Source organism: Electrona antarctica, assembly GCF_951216825.1.
Source record: "Electrona antarctica genome assembly, chromosome: 4".
Taxonomy (NCBI): domain Eukaryota; kingdom Metazoa; phylum Chordata; class Actinopteri; order Myctophiformes; family Myctophidae; genus Electrona; species Electrona antarctica.
Window position 1 is genome coordinate 43,716,784 of NC_136809.1, and position 14,889 is coordinate 43,731,672.

Consider the following 14,889-nt stretch of genomic DNA (forward strand, 5'->3'; position numbering starts at 1 on the left):
GCTTTCAAATTTGAGAATTTTACTATGGGGCTCAATGGCAGATATTGGCACGTCAAAAAAGCACTTTCACCTAGAAACTCCATTCACACTTTTTATAATTCAGCTTACTGTGGAGACACATGCTGGAACTTTTTACTTTGAAATGTTTTGTAGTTTCTGAGTTTTTTAACTTTAACGCCCAATGCATTCTCAATGGCAATAGCACAAACTTTGGCATGCTACTAGTCCTACATACTTACACCTAGAAACCCCATTCAAGCCTACTTAGGTTCATCTTACGGTGGACATGTTTACCTGAAAAGGAATCTTTGAAATGTTTCATAGTTTTAGAAATATAGTGCTTTCAAATTTGAGAATTTTACTATGGGGCTCAATGGCAGATATTGGCACGTCAAAAAAGCACTTTCACCTAGAAACTTCATTCACACTTTTTATAATTCAGCTTACTGTGGAGACACTTGCTGGAACTTTTTACTTTGAAATGTTTTGTAGTTTCTGAGTTTTTTAACTTTAACGCCCAAGCATTCTCAATGGCAATAGCACAAACTTTGGCATGCTACTAGTCCTACATACTTACACCTAGAAACCCCATTCAAGCCTACTTAGGTTCATCTTACGGTGGACATGTTTGCCTGAAAAGGAATCTTTGAAATGTTTCATAGTTTTAGAAATATAGTGCTTTCAAATTTGAGAATTTTACTATGGGGCTCAATGGCAGATATTGGCACGTCAAAAAAGCACTTTCACCTAGAAACTCCATTCACACTTTTTATAATTCAGCTTACTGTGGAGACACATGCTGGAACTTTTTACTTTGAAATGTTTTGTAGTTTCTGAGTTTTTTAACTTTAACGCCCAATGCATTCTCAATGGCAATAGCACAAACTTTGGCATGCTACTAGTCCTACATACTTACACCTAGAAACCCCATTCAAGCCTACTTAGGTTCATCTTACGGTGGACATGTTTGCCTGAAAAGGAATCTTTGAAATGTTTCATAGTTTTAGAAATATAGTGCTTTCAAATTTGAGAATTTTACTATGGGGCTCAATGGCAGATATTGGCACGTCAAAAAAGCACTTTCACCTAGAAACTTCATTCACACTTTTTATAATTCAGCTTACTGTGGAGACACATGCTGGAACTTTTTACTTTGAAATGTTTTGTAGTTTCTGAGTTATTTAACTTTAACGCCCAATGCATTCTCAATGGCAATAGCACAAACTTTGGCATGCTACTAGTCCTACATACTTACACCTATAAACTCCATTCAAGCCTACTTAGCTTCATCTTACGGTGGACATGTTTGCCTGAAAAGGAATCTTTGAAATGTTTCATAGTTTTAGAAATATAGTGCTTTCAAATTTGAGAAATTCACAATGGGGCTCAATGGCAGATATTGGCACGTCAAAAAAGCACTTTCACCTAGAAACTCCATTCACACTTTTTATAATTCAGCTTACTGTGGAGACACATGCTGGAACTTTTTACTTTGAAATGTTTTGTAGTTTCTGAGTTATTTAACTTTAACGCCCAATGCATTCTCAATGGCAATAGCACAAACTTTGGCATGCTACTAGTCCTACATACTTACACCTAGAAACTCCATTCAAGCCTACTTAGGTTCATCTTACGGTGGACATGTTTGCCTGAAAAGGAATCTTTGAAATGTTTCATAGTTTTAGAAATATAGTGCTTTCAAATTTGAGAAATTCACAATGGGGCTCAATGGCAGATATTGGCACGTCAAAAAAGCACTTTCACCTAGAAACTCCATTCACACTTTTTATAATTCAGCTTACTGTGGAGACACATGCTGGAACTTTTTACTTTGAAATGTTTTGTAGTTTCTGAGTTATTTAACTTTAACGCCCAATGCATTCTCAATGGCAATAGCACAAACTTTGGCATGCTACTAGTCCTACATACTTACACCTAGAAACCCCATTCAAGCCTACTTAGGTTCATCTTACGGTGGACATGTTTGCCTGAAAAGGAATCTTTGAAATGTTTCATAGTTTTAGAAATATAGTGCTTTCAAATTTGAGAATTTTACTATGGGGCTCAATGGCAGATATTGGCACGTCAAAAAAGCACTTTCACCTAGAAACTTCATTCACACTTTTTATAATTCAGCTTACTGTGGAGACACATGCTGGAACCTTTTACTTTGAAATGTTTTGTAGTTTCTGAGTTATTTAACTTTAACGCCCAATGCATTCTCAATGGCAATAGCACAAACTTTGGCATGCTACTAGTCCTACATACTTACACCTATAAACTCCATTCAAGCCTACTTAGGTTCATCTTACGGTGGACATGTTTGCCTGAAAAGGAATCTTTGAAATGTTTCATAGTTTTAGAAATATAGTGCTTTCAAATTTGAGAAATTCACAATGGGGCTCAATGGCAGATATTGGCACGTCAAAAAAGCACTTTCACCTAGAAACTCCATTCACACTTTTTATAATTCAGCTTACTGTGGAGACACATGCTGGAACTTTTTACTTTGAAATGTTTTGTAGTTTCTGAGTTATTTAACTTTAACGCCCAATGCATTCTCAATGGCAATAGCACAAACTTTGGCATGCTACTAGTCCTACATACTTACACCTAGAAACTCCATTCAAGCCTACTTAGGTTCATCTTACGGTGGACATGTTTGCCTGAAAAGGAATCTTTGAAATGTTTCATAGTTTTAGAAATATAGTGCTTTCAAATTTGAGAAATTCACAATGGGGCTCAATGGCAGATATTGGCACGTCAAAAAAGCACTTTCACCTAGAAACTCCATTCACACTTTTTATAATTCAGCTTACTGTGGAGACACATGCTGGAACTTTTTACTTTGAAATGTTTTGTAGTTTCTGAGTTATTTAACTTTAACGCCCAATGCATTCTCAATGGCAATAGCACAAACTTTGGCATGCTACTAGTCCTACATACTTACACCTAGAAACCCCATTCAAGCCTACTTAGGTTCATCTTACGGTGGACATGTTTGCCTGAAAAGGAATCTTTGAAATGTTTCATAGTTTTAGAAATATAGTGCTTTCAAATTTGAGAATTTTACTATGGGGCTCAATGGCAGATATTGGCACGTCAAAAAAGCACTTTCACCTAGAAACTTCATTCACACTTTTTATAATTCAGCTTACTGTGGAGACACATGCTGGAACCTTTTACTTTGAAATGTTTTGTAGTTTCTGAGTTATTTAACTTTAACGCCCAATGCATTCTCAATGGCAATAGCACAAACTTTGGCATGCTACTAGTCCTACATACTTACACCTATAAACTCCATTCAAGCCTACTTAGGTTCATCTTACGGTGGACATGTTTGCCTGAAAAGGAATCTTTGAAATGTTTCATAGTTTTAGAAATATAGTGCTTTCAAATTTGAGAAATTCACAATGGGGCTCAATGGCAGATATTGGCACGTCAAAAAAGCACTTTCACCTAGAAACTCCATTCACACTTTTTATAATTCAGCTTACTGTGGAGACACATGCTGGAACTTTTTACTTTGAAATGTTTTGTAGTTTCTGAGTTATTTAACTTTAACGCCCAATGCATTCTCAATGGCAATAGTACAAACTTTGGCATGCTACTAGTCCTACATACTTACACCTAGAAACTCCATTCAAGCCTACTTAGGTTCATCTCACGGTGGACATGTTTGCCTGAAAAGGAATCTTTGAAATGTTTCATAGTTTTAGAAATATAGTGCTTTCAAATTTGAGAAATTCACAATGGGGCTCAATGGCAGATATTGGCACGTCAAAAAAGCACTTTCACCTAGAAACTTCATTCACACTTTTTATAATTCAGCTTACTGTGGAGACACATGCTGGAACTTTTTACTTTGAAATGTTTTGTAGTTTCTGAGTTCTTTAACTTTAATGCCCAATGCATTCTCAATGGCAATAGCACAAACTCCAGATCATGCAGCCAGTGTGCTACAGTATGTAGGACTAGTAGCATGCCAAAGTTTCCGCGTCGAACATTGCGAAGTTCGTTTGAGCCGACTCAGCGCCGCCTGTGTTGTGACCCGATAGGCACAGAATAGTAAAACCTCGTTCCCCCTACTTGAGTGCGGTTCAAATGAACACTAAATCACTGACGTCACTCACTGGTGTTGGGAGGAAAAGGCAGGTCGCCTCCATGACTGGTTAGGTAGGCAACCTGGCCTGGCTCTGGATCTGTGTTCCGAATTAACAGCACAATTTTCTAGTTTATACTGCATCTTTTCTACATACAGTATAATGAAATACATTATCATAGTAGTTGTTTTCACATGGTGGCATTTGCACTGCACAGTGCTGCGGCTTAAAAGGACACCCAAAGGAAGTATTTCACTTCAGTTTATTTGTAACAAATCAAACTTGTGTCGACAAAGACCAGAATTCCATACAGACTTCTTTTTTTTTGTTTTTCACACACCCCGAGAACCAATGTAAGAAAATAAAAAGCACTTGTTTCACCCGGAGCAGAGAACAAAACAAAACAAAAATAAAACTCCTTACATTTACAGACCAATTGGAGGTAACAGATCCATGTAACACACCATATGTTTTTTTTATTTTTTATTTTATACAATTTATAAACTCCAGTTTTATTCATCCACATGATACATAATTGGTGGGGGGAGGGGAGAGGAGGGGGGAGGGGAGGGTAATATAACACTTGTGAAATTGTTTCTTTTGTGGTACAATATATCCATGAGGACGTCATGGATGGCGTGATGTATTGCACTGCCATAATCAGTGACTTCAGGTGAGGATCCTCTTATTATACAACTCTGTTATATCTTTTATTTTATTTATTCTTTACTTTATTTATTTATGCATTTGACTTTTTTTTCTTCCTGTTTTCTTTTTCTTTTCTTTAGATTACTCTGTGTGTTTTGTGTTATTTACATATTACACAACCATGTGAGCATTATAGGGTCCATCTTTAACTAGTTCAAGTAAAATTATTATTATTATTATTATATATTTATAATATATTTTTTTCCTTTGGGGGATATCAGGGATAACAGGGCGTTAATAATAGTGCATAGTACATAGAGAGAAAGTGCAAGTCTTCCCATAACAGGTGTGACCAAAGGGGGCGTCTTAAAAGTGGTACCATGCATATAAAACAAAAAAAACAAAAAAACATCAGGGTTACTGTAAGATTGTGGACAATAATATGAATGATCCCTTACGTGGTTAAGCATGAATGAAGATTAAAACAAAAAACAAAAAACCTCTTCCGTCACGAGAGACATAAAAATAGCACCTGAACCTCCCTCAGCCTTTGTCAGTAAAGGAAACAATATACAGACAACAGAACAAGGGACAAAAAAAAACAAACAAAAAAACATCTTTACTGATTTTAGGTGCAGGTCTTCAGGTTAAACACACATTTTGCTTTTCTTCAAACTGACTAAGAACGTGGCGCCACACAACTATTCAACCTTTATCCCATATAGCCGAGTACTGTGTGAGTGTGGCCTGCCTGAGCCAGTTCAGAGTCAGTGCCTGCCCAAGTTATTCGTATGGCATGGTGGCAGCCAAACAGAAGACTCCACGAAATAACCTTCTGCACGGAGCTGAAAGCCCCGGGAAAACAAATATTAAAAACCCCAAAAACTTCCAGTCTCTCTCAAAGAAAATTGGACTCTCCTCCTGCTAATGGCCTTTTTTAAAATCTATTTGAAGAAGTCTCATGAAAATGTGTTTATTTATTTAATGAAACAGGATTAATGCTGTTGCTTGATTTAACATTGTGAACACAACCACCCAGCCTATCCTCCATGTAGCCGACCACTGAACGCACAAAACGTACATGTCACATAACATAACATAAGTTATACACAACATACATACATAATATTCCAGTTCACATACAGTACAAGCATACAAACGTAAAATACACACACAGTCACACACACACAAACAAACCTTTGTAAAGTAACTTTATCAAAATAGGCGTGTAATATAAGGCACTAGAAATCTAAACTAAAAAAATAATAACGTATTGGCTGCTCCTGACATATGAGTTTGATCATTCGATTGGTTGCTGTGTGACACGCTAAGGGACGACATCCTGTACTGGCATTGTGACATTATATATATATATATATATATATATATATATACACATATATACACACACACACACACACACTGTAGGTCTGAGGTCATCCCTCCATTTCAGCGGTTCTCAACCTTCGCTGCATCATTCAGGGCCCACTAGAAAATCCCAAAGGCGATCGCGGCCCACCCATCGGACTGACCACCGGTCCGGCAGTTTGAAGCGGCCCACCCATGGGACTGACCACTGGTCCTACCACGGCAGTTTGAAGCGGCCCACCCATGTGACTGACCACTGGTCCTACCATGGCAGTTTGAAGCGGCCCACCCATGGGACTGACCACTGGTCCTACCACGGCAGTTTGAAGCGGCCCACCCATGGGAATGACCACTGGTCCTACCACGGCAGTTTGAAGCGGCCCACCCATGGGACTGACCACCGATGGGACTGACCACCAGTTTAAAGCGGCCAGATAGCCTGGCTGGGCCACGTGCATTTTCATATCAATCATCGTTTGTATTCCGGGCTTGGATCAGTGGAAGCTAACATTGAATACTTTTTAATTTATGTATTAGTACCTAATTGATTTATTTTAAATGCAATTTAATTTAATTTAATTTAATTTAATTTAATTTAATTTAATTTAATTTAATTTAATTTAATTTAATTTAATTTAATTTAATTTAATTTAATTTAATTTAATTTAGGCCCACAGGTTGAGAACCACTGCTCTATTTGGACAAATTAAACGGTAGCGGAGGATACCATATCACTCATAACACCTTTGTGTCTGGAAAAAAATAATTACACAGACCGTCATCATAATAATTATTATCATCATCATGGCATACAACTGCAGTTAGTGACTTGACACAAAAATATATAATAATACATCTACTTATTGCACACTGAATCAGACAGAGTCATATATTGGTGAGCATTCCAGTGAGAAAGATCATTTCAGCCTCTCTCCCACCCTCCATTGTGTGTTTTTTTTAAATCCCCCTTTCTCCATCCCTGCTTGAAAAATCATTGTGAAGCTTATTTCAACATATAAATACTTATATATATATATAGATTCATTTCTGTGCATACATTATGCCTCATTCTTACTTAGTCGCATGCAAGTGTCGCACACCGTAAATAGCAGATCTACAAGCTCACAATGTATCCCGCTGCGACACTTTTGTGAACTTGTAGATCAACTGTTTTCACCGTGTGACCCCCGAGTGCAACCAAGTGCAGTAGAAGTCAGGCTTTAAGTGGACGTGGGGTTTCTCTGGACCTGCACAGGTGTTGTGGGTAAAGTGTAAGGTTTGGTAGCAGCAGGTTCTAACACTTATACTTCTATGGTCCCTGGCAATTCAAAATGGCCACCCATGTTTATGACATCACAGGGCTGATAGAAATGAGGTGGCGCCTCTCTCCTGTGTGGGTAAGGTTGAAAATGAGGCGAGGCTCTTTTCGACGACAAGAACTAAGTGAACTGTATTTTGTGTTTCCATACGTACGCTACAGCTTGGTTTATTCACATAAGGTTCCCAGAACCTAATTTGGGCCCTGCTCAAGAAGGTGGTACCCAGAACTCACAACTTTATACTTTCAGAACGTTCTTTCTAAAAAAAAATATATAGCAGATCGACAGGTTCACGACACGTGGCGTTGCAATGCGTTGTGGATCAGCATTCTCTTTGCTTTGTAGATCGGCTATCTTTGCTATTTGTTCGTTTTTTTTTATGACGTAGCTCTCCTTTCAGGAGTAGTCTATAGTGGCTATAATCTTAACGTAAACATAAAACCCATGGCAGAACTGCAGAGGTTCTGGAAGGTCGTGGGAAAGAGAGTAGACATTAGAAAGGGAAGAAGGGACTTACAGGAGGAGTGAGTGACACTCGGTGACGGTGTGGTGTTCATAGAACAGTGAACATTTTCAAATTGGCTTTGATTGTACACTTTGAAACAGTACTAATATTATATATCTTTACAAAAAACCTCGCTACACCTCATTGGAATACAAAAAAGAAAACATTTCACGACCTTGTCTGTGTATGGTCAGAGGGGACAAAGTCACAAGTCAGTAAAAAAAAAAAAGAGAAAAGAAAAAAAGAACAAACAACATGAAATAAGTAATACCCAGTTAAAAAAAACCAAAAAACAATAGTCAGATCTATATATTTCTAAAAAACTAAATTCACCTTTAACTTTGTGGCGTACTGTACTGTACCTTTTGACCTTCTCCCAAAATTTCCCTTATGTTAATACGTGAAGCATAAGGTTGAAATGGTGTGTTTTTTTTGTCCTTCTTTTTTTTCTTTTTTTTTTACTTTAGAAATATCTTCTTCATTCTCAGGAAACGACAGTCTGTTTCCAAAACAAACAAACAAAAAAAGTATTCTTTAGTGTCTCTGTTCTTTTTGTGTGTTTTCATTTTTATTTTCTTCAATACTGTGTGCTCTGTGTGGTCAGCCTCCCGTCCCGTCCCGTCGGCCATTTTAGGTCCCTCCTCAAAAAGTGGCTTTAAACAGCTCACAAGTTCACTCCGTCCTCGAGGCGTCTTCCATGACATTGATTCGTGTGAGTTTCTGTAGAAGTCTCAAGATAGAAAAACAAAAGTTTCATGTGACAGTTTTAATACTGTTAGTCGAGTCCTGTATTTAGGTTGGTGATGCTACACTGGTATAGTGGATGGGACGAGTCCCACACCCCAAACAATGTAAAGCGATCCGTGCGCTCGCAAAGGAGCGCGCCGAAACAAATACCGACCACTTTCTTTTTTTGTTGAGCTGGGTGGTGGAAGTTGCTTCTTCAGACTGGACCGATGGGTGCGTTTTGGGCTGAGGGTGGAAGGATGCACCCTTGTCAAGCAGGGTAACTATGGCTCAGGTAGAGGTGCTCTTGCTGGGTATATGGGGGTATAGGTCGATGGTCCCCTTTCACGCCCGCACGCGGCGGGCAAAATCTCCAAAAGACACGCTTTGCTGCCTAGTGCACTGCCTCATAAACACTTGTGACCTTTCTGAGGAGTGCACTAGGTAGGACTGTGGTTTGGGATGTTGGTTTGGAGGGTTTTATGTTGCATAGTGGTCAAAGCTTCCCAGATACTCCAGACTGGCCCGGTAGCAGAACTGGTACTGGTCCTGGACGGGGAACACACACAAAGATCACAGGACAGGGGTCATTTTGGAGGTAGTCCTAAATTGTAAACATATTGTAGAACAGTGGTTGCCAAACACTGGTGTCGGGACCCATTTGTGGGTCACGGACACAATTTTATGGGTCCCTTTATTTATTTGTTTCCTACATTTTGTTTATAATTATTACTATTTCAAGATATTTTCAAAAAAACTCCAAAAAAAAAAGCAAATATTTTCATTAATTAAAAACAAAATTCAAAGATATTTTTCAGGAAATCAAAGAAAAATCTAAGAAATTCCCCAAATTAGAAAACAAATGTTTAAGAAGAACTGTTTAAGAAGTGAAATTAGCCGATCTACAACGCGTCGCTTCGTGCCGTGTTGTGAGCTTGTAGATCGTCTATTTTCACTAGTTTGGGTCCCAGGCAAACACCTCATCTCTCTTTAGGGTCCCAGGCAAACACCTCATCTCTCTTTAGGGTCCCAGGCAAAAACCTCATCTCTCTTTAGGGTCCCAGGCAGAAACCTAATCTCTCTTTAGGGTCCCAGGCAAAAACCTAATCTCTCTTTAGGGTCACAGGCTAAAACTTAATCTCTCTTTAGGGTCCCAGGCAAAAACCTCATCTCTCTTTAGGGTCACAGGCTAAAACCTAATCTCTCTTTAGGGTCCCAGGAAAAAACCTAATCTCTCTTTAGGGTCACAGGCTAAAACCTAATCTCTCTTTAGGGTCCCAGGAAAAAACCTAATCTCTCTTTAGGGTCCCAGGCAAAAACCTAATCTCTCTTTAGGGTCCCAGGAAAAAACCTAATCTCTCTTTAGGGTCCCAGGCAAAAACCTAATCTCTCTTTAGGGTCCCAGGAAAAAACCTAATCTCTCTTTAGGGTCCCAGGCAAAAACCTAATCTCTCTTTAGGGTCACAGGCAAAAACCTAATCTCTCTTTAGGGTCACAGGCAAAAACCTAATCTCTCTTTAGGGTCCCAGGCAAACACCTAATCTCTCTTTAGGGTCCCAGGCAAAAACCTAATCTCTCTTTAGGGTCACAGGCTAAAACTTAATCTCTCTTTAGGGTCCCAGGCAAAAACATAACTTGCATTTTCGTGTCATAATAGTGTCCAAAAATAAATTCTATATTTACCAGGGTTGTGGCTCTTTCAGAGCAGGAACTTTGGGGGGATGGGTGCGGTAACACTTTTAATTATTATTTTTTACATGCTATTGTTTTATTGACCCATATGTGATTTGGAAAATATCAATAAAGAAACTTTGAGGGCGCCCGCTGGCCTAATGGTCCAGGTGCATGCCACATAATATAGGCTCTGGCCTGACAGTGTGTCGCGTGTTCGAGTGCCGTTCATGACGACCTTTGCTGCATGTTTCTCCCCTTCTCTCTCTCCCTCGCGTTTGGAACCATATAATCTAGTCTATTATGCATGGTAGGACTAGAGTGTCCTTTTAAATTAATATACAACAGAGGATCCAAGGAAAAAAAGCTTGGAAGCGACAGAGCTAGACAGACCACTTAAACCCTCTAGTCTTAGTACTTTTCCGTCTGCTGCAGACTCTGCAGCAAATCTCTTCACCAAAAATAGCTAGCGATTTTCTGCCAATGTTCCCCACAGAATAGGCCTATACCGTGGTTAAAGTGGTTCAAGCTAGTGAATTGAAAACTATGTTTTTCACACTTTTAGAGCACATAATGCCTCGTCTCTCTCAAGGAAAAGAGGGTGTTGTTTTTCCTTTATTTTGCCAATGGGTTCCCAGATTGGGGCATGCCTAACAATAGATTATACATGGTTTAAGGTACAGCAGATGCAGCGTGTTTCATTGTCAGACCTCTGTCTGGACGGTGGCAGGCCTCTGGGTGCGTATAGCATCTTAACCCTAACCCACCTCTGTCTGGACGGTGGCAGGCCTCTGGGTGCGTATAGCATCTTAACCCTAACCCTAACCCACCTCTGTCTGGACTCTGGGTGCGTATAGCATCTTAACCCTAACCCTAACCCACCTCTGTCTAGACGGTGGCAGGCCTCTGGGTGCGTATAGCATCTTAACCCTAACCCACCTCTGTCTGGACGGTAGCAGGCCTCTGGGTGCGTATAGCATCTTAACCCTAACCCACCTCTGTCTGGACGGTAGCAGGCCTCTGGGTGCGTATAGCATCTTAACCCTAACCCACCTCTGTCTGGACGGTGGCAGGCCTCTGGGTGCGTATAGCATCTTAACCCTAACCCTAACCCACCTCTGTCTGGACGGTGGCAGGCCTCTGGGTGCGTAGCATCTTAACCCTAACCCACCTCTGTCTGGACGGTAGCAGGCCTCTGGGTGCGTATAGCATCTTAACCCTAACCCTAACCCACCTCTGTCTGGACGGTGGCAGGCCTCTGGGTGCGTATAGCATCTTAACCCTAACCCTAACCCACCTCTGTCTGGACGGTGGCAGGCCTCTGGGTGCGTATAGCATCTTAACCCTAACCCACCTCTGTCTGGACGGTGGCAGGCCTCTGGGTGCGTATAGCATCTTAACCCTAACCCTAACCCACCTCTGTCTGGACGGTAGCAGGCCTCTGGGTGCGTATAGCATCTTAACCCTAACCCACCTCTGTCTGGACGGTAGCAGGCCTCTGGGTGCGTATAGCATCTTAACCCTAACCCTAACCCACCTCTGTCTGGACGGTAGCAGGCCTCTGGGTGCGTATAGCATCTTAACCCTAACCCTAACCCACCTCTGTCTGGACGGTAGCAGGCCTCTGGGTGCGTATAGCATCTTAACCCTAACCCACCTCTGTCTGGACGGTGGCAGGCCTCTGGGTGCGTAGCATCTTGACCGTCTGGAAGATGTCCACCACTCCCTCGTAGCGCATCCTCTCCAGCACGATGCTGAGGGTAATGAACACACCCGTTCTGCCCACTCCAGCGCTGCATGGTGGAAAACACAGGGAGACGGAAAATACGTTCAGGGTGATTCATCAGTCCGCTGCAATGGGCTACATCATAGAGTATATAAAGGATAGAGACCGAACTGGAGCACTAGCCCCGCCCCCAAGCTATTCATTTCGATAAAGTTGCTCAGTGGCGTTTTGAAGCACCCGGAAGACTGCCGGAAGTACCTCCTCCGGACCTCAAATTTGAGGTCCGGGGTGACGTATGGGTGACGTAGGGAGTGATGGTCCTACGTGTCCGTGCACGGGTCCGCCTGCAGTCCTTCCTCTTACCACTAGGGCCCAGAGCTTCAACGTTGGAGCGCCCCTTGGGCTACATGCACAGCAGCCATTTTGGAAAGAACTTGGGCCCCTTCCTTTACTTCCTTCCTTCACAGGTGTTACCGATGATACTAATGAAGGCTCTGCTCCATTCTGGTCAAAGAGTCAGCTGGGTGCTGCTATCTTGGCTCACTAGAAACACTCTGCTAACACCAGTGGATCTTAAGTGTCCTTGAGTGCGTTCCAAATGGCCCGGTACTGGTGTACAAATGTGACCAGATTTGACTGAGATGAGAGCCTGCCATCATGCAACCTCCAGCTTTTCACCAGAGGAGAAAAACTGGATTTATTTATTTTGTTATCCAAAATGAGTAAAAGGGTCCATTTGGTTCCATTTGTACACTCTCAGAGTCATGGGGGTCCTTGAAATTAGTATCATTGCAACACTTGATGAAAAAAATGGGTTGAAAAATTGTGGGATAAAAATGTAAGAGAAAAAAAAAAGAAGACTAAATAGGACTAAAGATTAAATGGTGTGTTATTCAAAAGACTAAATCAAAATCAGCTGAAAACATGAACACTGCCCAAGTGGAGCCGTAATGGTCACAGTCCAACACCTCCATGCAGAGACTCGGAGCACTTACCTGCAGTGCACTGTGATTGGCCCATCCTGGCCAAACTGCTCTTTAGTTTTGTGCACCTGGCCAATGAAATCGATAAATCCCTCGCCTGACTTTGGCACTCCTTGTTCCGGCCAATCGGTGAACTGGAACTGACGCACGGTCCGTGATTGGCCGTCCTGGAGTAATGGTAACATTTGTAGTTAATGCTCATTCTTCAGTTTCATACAAATTATCTCTCAGGTTCAGTCAGAGCATGTTGATATAATGATATGCACGCACGCACGCATGCATGCACACACACAGCTGCCTCACCCTGGCGTCTGTGACTTTGAACTCTCGGAGGATGTACTGGGGCATGTTGTACTCGGCCATGGGGTCCACCACAAAGTACTGGTACCTGGCTGAGCGCTCAGCAGGCCAGTACTGATGGCACTTCTCCTGCAAGGAAGGAACACGGGACACGCTAGGACACTGTGTCACAAACACTGGGTCCTGATCACACTAGAGCGGCACACGAAAAGTATCAAAAGTAGCAGATCTGCAGCCTTGTAGATCTGCTACATTTGATGCTTTTCAATTGGAATCTTGAAAAATAGTTAACACCCGACAGGAACGATATCCAGAATACCACTGAGGTAAAAGGTTGTGCGTGTGTGTGTGTGTGTGTGTGTGTGTGTGTGTGTGTGTGTGTGTGTGTGTGTGTGTGTGTGTGTGTGTGCGTGCGTGTCTGTGTGTCCATACCCGTCCCATCTCTCTCAGTTTGGTCAGCATGACTACGATAGTGGAGTTGTGTTCCCACAGCATCCTCCAGTAGTCCTCCGTAGTCTCTGCCAGCGGACCCTGGGTGGCAATGTAGGCCTTCTGCTGCCTACACACATGCACGCACACACAGAAACACGCACACACACACGCACGCATACACACGCACACGCACACGCACACGCACACGCACACACACACACACACACACACACACACACACACACACACACACACACACACACACACACACACACACACACATTGATTGAATACCTTATTAACAGTTTGCATGGAGAGGCACAGGGAAGCACAGTACAATACAATGTCTGCTGAAAGGATGAAACCGTCTTTTGTTTCCATTGGGGTCCTCTCGTGTATACTCAATTCATCGAAAACAGATAGACAAAATAATATACACAATACTATGCAAAAACATCATGTAAACAAAAATACACTACACACACGCACGCACACACACACACGCACACAATATGATCCTTGGATCTGATACTATTGGTTGATGGCACTGATCTCTTTTCTATTTAATTATGTATCCTCTGCTACACACGAGAATATGCAGCCGTTTAAATAATTTACACATTTTAAGTACACTTAAAAGAATATGAATACATTCAACGATCAGGATATCGTGAATTGATCATGAATAAATAATACACAATAATGTCAACATTTATGAGGCACACACACAATACGTACATATAATATATGTACGTAATATTATTACGGCTAGGGAACTTGATATTGCATCTACGCAGACATCAAGGGAAACACCAACGCAGCCAGGAATCTTTAACATGCTTAACAATGAGATTGCGTTTTAGACACTGAATTGCACAGGGCAGATATCTAACTAACGAACGTTAATTATGAATTGAGTGGGCAAAGCCATACCTATATTAGATTGTTGATTACTTACAGTACAAAGACAATGATTTATTGTATTACATTGTATTTAAAATATATATATATGCAAATGAGGCATTATATAGGAAAATATGAAAAAAATAGAAAATATGAAAAAGCTACTACTGGGTTATCGTATATTAATTTACTTATATTGATCCTA

General features: G+C 41.1%; 1 protein-coding gene across 3 annotated transcripts in view; it reads right to left on the minus strand.

Annotated features, from left to right (window-relative positions):
* Positions 1-4,347: 4,347 nt before the first annotated feature.
* LOC306922422 (receptor-type tyrosine-protein phosphatase delta-like) overlaps positions 4,348-14,889 on the minus strand; it is a 266,548-nt gene continuing 256,006 nt past the window's right edge. For all 3 annotated transcript variants that reach the window (XM_079500021.1, XM_079500020.1, XM_079500019.1), the window contains 5 exons: positions 13,782-13,908; positions 13,353-13,478; positions 13,062-13,216; positions 11,998-12,133; positions 4,348-9,218 (listed from right to left, as the gene is read on the minus strand). In XM_079500021.1, coding sequence (XP_079356147.1) covers positions 9,150-9,218; positions 11,998-12,133; positions 13,062-13,216; positions 13,353-13,478; positions 13,782-13,908 — 613 coding nt within the window. In that variant the 3' untranslated portion in view covers positions 4,348-9,149. The remainder of the gene's footprint in view (positions 9,219-11,997; positions 12,134-13,061; positions 13,217-13,352; positions 13,479-13,781; positions 13,909-14,889) is intronic.